Consider the following 10,000-nt stretch of genomic DNA (forward strand, 5'->3'; position numbering starts at 1 on the left):
CAGGAGGTCCATCGCCCAAATAAGGCAGTTCCATTCCCACCACAACCTGATGAGCCTGGCCCGCCCCCCGGCCCGCCCCCACAGTGAGGACCCCGCCCAGGAGGTGGGCCCAGGGGAGGAGGGCGGGGCTTCAGCTGAGAGGACAGTGCTGTTCAGCCTGGGAGAGGACCCCAGCACGTCCCGGACTCCCCCCCACAGGGACAGTGGCAGTGGGGGAGGGAAACAGCGGACAGAGGAGAAACCCTCCTCAAACTTCTGGGACTTCTTCACACGGAAGACTTCCAGCTCTGAGAGCTTTGTATGATCAAGGAGAGGAGAGACTGCCTGGCACCGTAACACACACTCACACATACACATACAAGCGCGCACACACACACACACACACTTGCGGGCAGGAAGCTATGTGCCAGAGCTGTAGGACTCTGTGGCTCCTTGCTGATGCCATTGGCTGGTGGCCAGTGAGGAGGGACATGAATCAATATGCAGATGAATAAAAATCAGTGCTCATTTTTTACTCTATTTTTATGTCTGATGTTATTGTGTTGTGAATACTGCTGTCAAACAGCCCTTTACTGCTGACCATGCCACCTGCTCCACATGAGACACACACCTAGCATGTGCCACACACACACAAACACAATAGACATGTACTACACATGCCACTAAGCCTTGAAATTCCAGTTCATAATGAACTCTCTTCATTCACTCCATGGGTGAATTCATGAATTATCCCAAGAACTTCACTTAAACCTTGAATTGACCCCAGCCCTCCTGGCTGTATATTTGTGTGTGCGCAGATGAAAGTGTGCATGAAATGTAATTACTTGTTTGACCCACAAGAGGGAGACACACCACATAAATGCATGGAAAGTCGTCCTCCCTGTGTCCATCTCCATTGCTTCTCGGAATGGGAGGCCTGAGTGGTATTAAAATATAATATATATAATATAAAATATATTTACTCAACAGTTTGAGTTATTCAGTTGAGACATTTATCTGTCGTCTGTATTATAGTCCACATAACTAAACATGCAGCCGTTGCGCTGAACTGAAAAGGTTTTCTACCTGTCCTGAGGTGTTGTTTTCGAGTGCTATATGACAGTAAAAATCTTTAATCTCAGCAAGATACTCACTCTTCTCATCATAAGGCCAGCGTCTCCAGCACAGAGATAGAACCCTTAACAAGGCTTTAAATGCTGATTTTGCACCACTGATCAGTTTCAGGAACGGTTGTTCACATTCTAATAAAATTCAAGCCCAGAACCAGGGAGCACTCAATCTGACCACCATGGTGATCCATTCTTAACTTTGTTTTAAGGAAGTGTGAAGTTTTTGTCAGAGCTCACAAAGCTTTTATTATTCACAGAGTCCCTTAAACTTGTGATGATATGCAAGTACTGTAAGAGCATAACATGTTTAAATTGATTGATTTAAATTCAAACTTAAACCACAACTCCAACTAAACATTTATGATACTTGTTGCCTACCTCTTACCTTGAATACAGTCAGGATAATTTCAACAAATCCACAGCTTCAGTGCAGACCCAAATCAAGCCATTGAACTGCCTAAATCGCTAACTGTGGTCAATAGAAAGACTCTACCTCTCTGACTAATGTTTATTCATTAATTAAAAATTAATAATTTGATTTTAAATTTTTTAATTAAATATTATTTAAATTAAATTAAATATTATTTAAAATTGCCAGTCGAAAAGAATTGTAAATGAAAATAAACCTGAGAAAGTGAATCTGGAATTAAACCCCAGGAACTGCAGGGAGTTTACCTGCCCCTCCTGTCCGGCAGCAGCGGGGTATGAGGGGATCTGGAAGTCTCCGAGTACCACGAGGAGATGCAGCTCTGTGCTGAGAGGCCTCCCTTATCCAGGGTTACACTGCACACAGAATCCATTCACTCAGCCGGCCATTTCCATAACCCATTCACTCAGCCCAGAATTTCCATAACCCATTCACTCAGCCCAGAATTTCCATAACCCATTCACTCAGCCCAGAATTTCCATAACCCATTCACTCAGCCCAGAATTTCCATAATCCATTCACTCAGCCCGGAATTTCCATAACCCATTCACTCAGCCCGGAATTTCCATAACCCATTCACTGAGCAGGCCATTTCCATAACCCAATCACTCAGCCCAGAATTTCCATAACCCATTCACTCAGCCCAGAATTTCCATAATCCATTCACTCAGCCCGGAATTTCCATAACCCATTCACTCAGCCCGGAATTTCCATAACCCATTCACTGAGCAGGCCATTTCCATAACCCAATCACTCAGTGCAGAATTTCCATAACCCATTCACTGAGCAGGCCATTTCCATAACCCATTCACTCAGCTGGGTATTCACTTACAATTTACACACAATGTATTTACATGGCTGTATATCTACTTACCAAATCTACTGAGAAGCGATGTGGGACCGGGGGCAACAGCAGTGTCTCTGACAGACTCAAACCTGCAAAATTCTGGGTACACGCCCTGTCCCCTAAAACCACATCTGCAGCCCCACTGCTTATGCTGGGTATTAGGGCGTAATGGGCATTAGAGGGCATGATGGGTATTAGGGAATAGGGCAATGGCCACACAGCCACATGCTGACAATGACAGGTTTGACAAACCACAATTTTCAAAATTTTTCCTTTTATTCATGTGAGAAACAAATCTACCATTGCAGCAATTCAGCAATTAGGAATTCAAACAAAACCTTTAGTCATATTACTCCCAAACTTTAATTATTCAACAATCAGTCTATCAGAACAGCTAGCAGCATCATTTTACAGTCTGTGAAAGCAAATGTGTGAGTCAGGGATTTGGTTACAGGAATACTGCGTGTGTCAGGGGAGTACAGCACTCCCTTACAGTAATGTTAGAGTAACTCTCTCCTAGTGATGGTGCAAATACAGTCAGAAGGCTGAAAAATGAGTCTGTCCAGCTGAATGTTGACTGAACTTTTGCACAACAAATGCAAGTAATACAGATATATGCCCAGTAGTCACTGAACACAGACCGCAGATCAGTTTCTCTCCCGGCTCACAACTCAGAGACTAACCCCACACAGACTGCAGTCCTGCTCCGCCAGCAGCCGCACCTGTCACCTGTATGTCAGGTAACCTGCCGGCCCCACACACACACCAACACAGACACACACACCAACACAGACACACTCACCACATTCAGAGACCACGCTGCATTACACCACAGAAATCAGCAACCAATCAGGTGCTTTCTCACAAGACACAGGAAGAAGTTGACAGACATGGCAAGTGTTCCCGCTGAGCTGGTCCTGGGGCAGAGAGATGCAGCAGGCAGGATCTGGCCGTGTTAAAATGAGCATGCTCAGAGTGTTTGCAATCTGACACCCAGGGACCAAACCTCACCGTGTCTGCACACAACCTTCAGTTCCACAAACCAAGCCCCGCCCACAGTCCCGCCCACAGGCCTGCTGGGTGTGCAGCTGTGCCTCTCGCATGGAGAACACCTCCACACCGTTCGCGTGATTGACGGAGGCCGGCAGCAGCAGAGGACAGGCCGTCTGGCTGATAGGTGTTCGCCACGCCAGGGCTGCCATCTCTGCTCAGGCAGCATTTGCTCCTGTCTGATCGGATAACGCTCCGCTGCAATGCTCCATGGCAAAGCCTGCATAAGGGGGAGGGGTCTGCACAGCCCTGACCCCGCCCCCAACTCAGTGATGTCACAGTACCATTGGCCCCTCCCACTGAGGTTCAGTCCCGGGACTGATAGAACAGGATGTAGCCAGACTCAGAGTTCTTGGAAATGTCTGACGTCAGGCCGTAGAACTCCTCTATGGCCTGGGCATCGATCTTCTGCAGGGAGAGGAAAACAGCGTGAGCGGGTGAGCAGGTGAGAGGGTGAGCAGGTGAGGGGGTGAGGGGGTGAGGGGGTGAGGGGGTGAGGGGGTGAGGGGGTGAGGGGGTGAGAGGGTGAGAGGATGAGAGGATGAGAGGATGAGAGGGTGAGGGGGTGAGGGAGTGAGGGAGTGAGGGGGTGAAGGGGTGAGGGGGTGAGGGGGTGAAGGGGTGAGGGGGTGAGGGGGTGAGGGGGTGAGGGGGTGAGGGGGTGAGAGGGTGAGAGGGTGAGCAGGTGAGGGGGTGAGAGGGTGAGAGGGTGAGAGGGTGAGAGGGTGAGGGGGTGAGAGGGTGAGAGGGTGAGGGGGTTATTGTGGCAGGGAGGCAGGGGAAGAGAAGCCACAGGAATCCTCCTGTTTATTCCACACATATGGAAACTTCACAGCCCTGCCAGCCCCCCCCCCCCCCTCCCCTCCCACGCTCCAGCGCCAGGCAGCGGGTTGGAAAAACAGACACACTTAAACCCCCCAGGCTTTACGGGAGGAATCTGCTCTGAGCACGCTCAGTCTGTTTCCTCAGGCTACATTCAGAGTGATAAAATGAGCTAAGATCCACCTGTTATACTGACTCCTACACAGACCTCAGACACACGCCTGCAGGTCTTAAAGACCAACATTAACAGAATTAAGAATTAAGTATGTTAGCTCAACTCTATATTTAACAAAGGTTTTTATACAGAGGATTTTTATATAGGTTTTTCTTTTCTATAAAAAGAGGTTTTTTACTGTCAGGTCTACAGGATTTTAAACACAGAGCCAAACTCACCTCCACAATGTCGTCATCGAACAGAAGCCAGAAGCCATGGCTCTTCACTATGGTGATGTAGTGACCGCGGTTTGGCCCACTGCGTTTTTCCAGAAAAAAAAAAACATTAAATTCAGTTTCTCTAAGTGTGGAGATATCTCTGTCTGTGCGTGCTCCTGTGTGTGTCCGTTTCTGCAGGGGTTAAGTGCTCGCTTTAAGTATCTGTCTCTCTACATACAAGTATATGTGTGTGGTCTGAGTATCCGTCTATCTGTGTATGTCTGGGCGTGTGTGCGTGTGCATATATCTGGGCATGTGTGTGTGTGTGTGTGTGTGTGTGTGTATGCCTTGGCCTGTGTGCATGTGTGTGTGTGTGTGTGTGTGTATGTCTGGGTGTGTATGTGTGTGCATGTGCGTATGTCTGGGTATGTGTGTGTGTGTGTGTGTGCATGTGCGTATGTCTGGGTATGTGTATGTGTGTGTGTGTCTGGGCGTGTGTGTATGTGTGTGTGCATGTGTGTATGTCTGGGCATGTGTATGTGTGTGTGTTTATTTGTGTGTCTGGCCTACCTGCCACAGTGCACCACCACAGCGACCAGGTCGTACATGCGGTCGGGGTTGGTGGCGTCTCCGGAGGTGTTGAAGAGGCGGAGCTCCAGGGGGAAAACCACGCGATAGGACAGCTTGGTGTAGCGGTGCAGCTGCTCCATGTACTTAAAGCGCTTCAGGTGCAGAGCGAGGATCATCGGCAAGCGCTTCACCCTCATCCTGAACACAGAGGATACCATCACTCTCTCTCTCTCTCTCACACACACACACACACACACACACACACACTAACACAGAGCCAGGATCACTTGCAAGAACTTCTAAACAGACAATCATTTCCTGTTCATAGAGACATCTACATAACAGCAGGGGGCGCCACAGATCCTCAAACACAGATTTGTAAACACAAAGTACAGACAGAAATATACACCGGAGTGTGACAGGAAAGGCATCAACGGCCTTCCTTCCCCTCTTAATTCAGTGGCGTGGCGTGGCATGGAGTGGTGAGCCCCCCCCGCTGCGTTGCTATGGTGAAGCAAGAGGCCTGTCTCCACGGCAGCATCAGTGCCTCACCTCTTCTGTGCCTCCTGCTTGCTCCGGCACTGCTCACAGTAGTATTTATACTCACTGCACAGCGTCTCTGTGTTGCTGAAGCCCCTAAAAAAACAAAACCACACCAGATTACACAGACAGCTCCACGGTGAGGTCATCGCACCTGTGACATGCCACACCCAGCCTACCTGAGACAGTGGGTGATGGTGGTGTTCTGAGGTCATCGCACCCGTGACACGCCACACCCAGCCTACCTGAGGCAGTGTGTGATGGAGGTGTTCTGAGGTCATCGCACCCGTGACACGCCACACCCAGCCTACCTGAGACAGTGGGTGATGGAGGTGTTCTGCTCCACGTCCACCGACAGGTCCAGGAAGTCCTCGTCTTTACTGCTCACCTGTGGGAACAGTGACGCTATGAGAACAGCAGGCAAGCTTAACCTTGCAGACATATGAGCTGAGGTATAAGGAGTCAGGCTGCTTCCAGCTCTGCAGTGGGGTAAAATGATCTCACCGCTTCACAGTTGAGGCAGCGTGTCTCATTGGTCAGCGTTCCCTGGAAGATCTCGTGCACCCAGGTCTGCTGATTCTTGTCTGGCTCCTCCCCCTCGACGGCGCTCCCGCCCCCATTCTGCAGCAGCTTGCCGTTCTGTTGCCTCTGCTGACCCCGCTCTTCCAGCAGCAGGTCCGCGATGGTGTTCAGCAGGTAGTTCAGGAACTCATGGGCATCCTGCTGCATGTAGTTATCAAACAGCTCTGGAGGGGGCGCCAGAGGGCAGCGCAGACAGGGGGACAGAGACTCAAGTCAGGAACTGCAGCAACACTGCCTTTATTCCACATTCATTCAAACTGATTATTTACAGATGCAGTTTAAAGTATAAAATTGTGTTACAGTGTGTTACAGAACGGGGCCTATAACCAGAGGGATTGCAGGCTGGATTCCCAAGCCGCCAAAGTGCTCTCAACACCCACCTCTATTCCATCCATGCTACCTCTCTCTACACACTTCCCTGCCTGCCCCCCTCTCCCCCTCTCTCTCTCCACACACCTCCCTCTCTCTCTCCATCTCTCACCGTTCTCCTTCCTCAGTCTGGAGATGAACTTCTTTGGCGGGATGACCCCCACCTTCTTCTTCTGCGTGGCGATGCTGTTGAACAGGTCGGCCAGGCAGGTGAGCAGGTTCTCCTTGCGCCGCGGCTGCACCTTGTAGGCCAGCACCTTCTCCCGGAACGGCCGGCAGAAGTACAGGGCCTGCAGCACCGAGTTGCAGTAGCAGGTGTTCCCGAACTGGAGGGCGGAGCCAGGGGACAGGTGAGGGGGGGGGCCTTCATTTAGTTTTTAAATTAAAATGTTTTCAGCAACATGCAGAAATTAAGAGAGGGATGACACAGGTCCTCAGTAGATGTGAAGTTCCTGTGGACACAGTAACCTTGCAGAGGATCATCTGCTTGTTCAAGTTAGAGCAAATAAAAATAATGCTTAGAAATATAAAGCAGTCTAATTTAAAATCAGATGTTCTACCATCCTACCAAAGCACAGTCCAGTACTGAACACCTCTCATTAAAGGAGCGGCTAGGGATTCAACATCACTGAACTGCCTTCACTGAAAGAACTAACAACACTGTCATATAGCAGCTTTTAGAGGTCAAAACAGTTCAAATTACACAGACATGCCACTCCAACAGAGAGTGGGGAGGTGAGGCTGAACAGAACAGCATAGGTAATGAGTGACACTTACATTAACCAATCCAAAGTAGTGTTCATTAACAGGAAACTGTTCCGGTCCAATCTCCTTCTCCAAAGCAGAGGCATTGGCGCCCTAAACAGGAAATTACATCAGAGTTGGAGTGTGCTGTCAGGATATGGACTCACACTTCTATCAATAGCGACATTAAGGTGGGAAGTATCCGCTGTCCCCTGTGGAGGAACGCCCCACACAAACCTACAGTGTTAGGAAAACACATCCGTTAGCTACCCGCCTCAGAGCTGATATTCACTCTATCAATCAGTCAAGCAAACTTTACTCAGCATACCACACACAGAGCTACAGAGATGGGGGTTACAAAAATGGTGATGAAAACAGTAAGGCTGATACAGGAAAATGATATTGTTAAACTTGTGAAAATAGTGGGATAATAAAAATACTTAAGGGAGAACTAATGTGAAATAACAAACATGGCCAGGCACTCAACATAAACAGATAAAGTGCAACATCTGCCGAACCTGATGGAGCGTTAAACAAAGCGGACCTAGATTTAAACTGTATTATATCTTTATCCAATATTGTTTCCTCTCTCTCGCTTTATGCTTGATGAGCTCACCCAGTCCGCTGTGGTCCTGCCCCCCCCCCCCAGGCCCCGCGGCAGGTTGACCCTGTGTCAACCCGAAACTGCTGCGCCTCCCACCCCTCCCTCACTCCCCTCCAGGCCTCCCACAGTGGCCTGCTCACCTCTGCCTCCCTCTGCGGACTCCTCCTGTCCGGCCGTAAGCGCTGCTCTTTCCCCTCATGCTGTTCTTCCTGATGCTCCACCCACACCTCCCTCCTCCTCGCCTCCTCCTCCTCCCTGAAAACCATCACTCTCTCTCCTCCCACAGCTCTGGTCAAACAGTCACCTGGCTGGACCCACAGAGTCTGGTGTCCACACTGGACACTCCTCTTGACTGGCCCTGAATTGCACCCACACCATCTTACACTGGTTGACCTCCTACCTCACAAACCACTCCTACTAGCTCACCTGGAGACGTTCTGGACACACCCCAGCCTTTCTGCAGGGGCCCCTCAGTCCCCCCCCCCAAATCCACTATGTCTGCTCATGGCTCCTCCTGCCACCGTCAGGCCCATTATACAGAAACATGTTTCACTATCCGACTCACAGGTCCTCTCACATACTGCACGCTTTGGGTAGATTTCTGTGTAGGTAACGAATCTGTACCTAAAGCTCAACCTTTCCGAAGTATACTGGCTGTTCCTGCCAGCTACACTCTCTCTACAATCCCAGACAGCTCCACCCTGTTCCTCTCGAACTGATTTTGGTGTCACTTTGGACAAACTCTCCCTCTCACCGCCCACCTGCGGCTGGGTCTTTCACGCACAGACCAGTGTTCAGCCTCCCTCAACCAGCCCCCAGTTACAGCATGCACCCAGTGCAAAAGCCTGCAGCTTTGCCTGACAGACCGAAAGGTCCAGACCCTCCCTCCTTTCACCGGCACTCCATCAGATCCTGCTCTTCAGCCCTGTGCTCTGGAACTGCATGCATGCCTAACACACCTCTTTCCTCACTGCCCTCCTCTGGTGGAATGAGCTAACTGCAGCTCCAATGACGTAAACAATATGTGCATGTCCATGGGGGCCTGATAAGTTCTGGATAAAAGCGACCACCAAAACAATAAATTACATTAATACGTGAAAAAATTATTTAATCCTTTATTCTTTTTCAACATGTGCACAGGCTTTCTTAAAAGAGAGCACCTTGTAAGATACAAAGATAATTTGAGTCTCCAAACACAGTGAGTTTCCGGTACAAGTACATAATTAAATTTAAATGGAGTATCAAACCGCCACACGTCGCGTCCGTGACAGCAGAGCTGTGTAAAGCGCTACTGAGCTTGACAGAAAGACAAACTGGTTTAGCTGCAGCCCACAGAATCGGTATAGATATCGGCACCTGATCTCATCCCTAAATGCAGGGCACACGTTATACTTCGGTTCACTGCTGTTAATCACTCTAGTCTGGACTACCACGGGCAGAATCTGAAATTTAAATGGCACAGTCAGAACCCCCGTCGCCCGCATGTTGACTAGTCTGGGTGGCTAAGACAATATCGTAGTATGCCATTCAAAGCTAAGCAATAACACGGAGGCTCTTTTTGCTGCGAGGCCCAAACACTTAGCTGGATATTAAAACTGTTGTCAGCAAAAATGAGAAACAAACAAATGTCTGCCCAAATACGTTTAGCGTGGGCTATCAGACTTTGTTACGCTGCCTCCATGTGAGACTCTCTAAAATCAATGTAGCTGATTTTGCTAACTAGCGGAGGCCATCAGTACGGGACAACGGCATCATCTGCATCAAACCGGGTCTGGCGCTTTTCACCAACCGCTGGAGCTAGCTACAGGGACCCGTACTGCTAAGACAACCAGCCACCGAGAATGCTTTAAAGGATCTGCACTATACTGGACCTCTACAATGGCTAGCGATGTAGCTATATGATGATGTCTAGCGTTTAACTGCATGTGTGATAAGAGATGCCTTGATTAATAACTTTGCAGCTA

The 10,000-nt window shown here is 49.3% G+C and overlaps 2 protein-coding genes across 2 annotated transcripts in view; one reads left to right on the plus strand and one right to left on the minus strand.

Annotated features, from left to right (window-relative positions):
* The window catches only part of LOC118774040 (rho GTPase-activating protein 6-like), a 19,573-nt gene extending 18,962 nt beyond the window's left edge, over nucleotides 1-611 (plus strand). The window contains exon 12 of the mRNA XM_036523147.1: nucleotides 1-611. This exon is cut by the window's left edge and continues 19 nt beyond it. Coding sequence (XP_036379040.1) covers nucleotides 1-304 — 304 coding nt within the window. The 3' untranslated portion in view covers nucleotides 305-611.
* Nucleotides 612-2,514: 1,903 nt separating this feature from the next.
* LOC118774048 (ubiquitin carboxyl-terminal hydrolase 12-like) overlaps nucleotides 2,515-10,000 on the minus strand; it is an 8,018-nt gene continuing 532 nt past the window's right edge. The window contains exons 2-9 of the mRNA XM_036523159.1: nucleotides 7,466-7,546; nucleotides 6,801-7,014; nucleotides 6,242-6,483; nucleotides 6,049-6,125; nucleotides 5,750-5,833; nucleotides 5,198-5,395; nucleotides 4,649-4,727; nucleotides 2,515-3,841 (exon numbers count right to left, since the gene is read on the minus strand). Of these exons, the coding sequence (XP_036379052.1) occupies nucleotides 3,740-3,841; nucleotides 4,649-4,727; nucleotides 5,198-5,395; nucleotides 5,750-5,833; nucleotides 6,049-6,125; nucleotides 6,242-6,483; nucleotides 6,801-7,014; nucleotides 7,466-7,546 (1,077 nt within the window). The 3' untranslated portion in view covers nucleotides 2,515-3,739. The remainder of the gene's footprint in view (nucleotides 3,842-4,648; nucleotides 4,728-5,197; nucleotides 5,396-5,749; nucleotides 5,834-6,048; nucleotides 6,126-6,241; nucleotides 6,484-6,800; nucleotides 7,015-7,465; nucleotides 7,547-10,000) is intronic.

Source organism: Megalops cyprinoides, chromosome 3 (assembly GCF_013368585.1).
Source record: "Megalops cyprinoides isolate fMegCyp1 chromosome 3, fMegCyp1.pri, whole genome shotgun sequence".
Classification (NCBI taxonomy): domain Eukaryota; kingdom Metazoa; phylum Chordata; class Actinopteri; order Elopiformes; family Megalopidae; genus Megalops; species Megalops cyprinoides.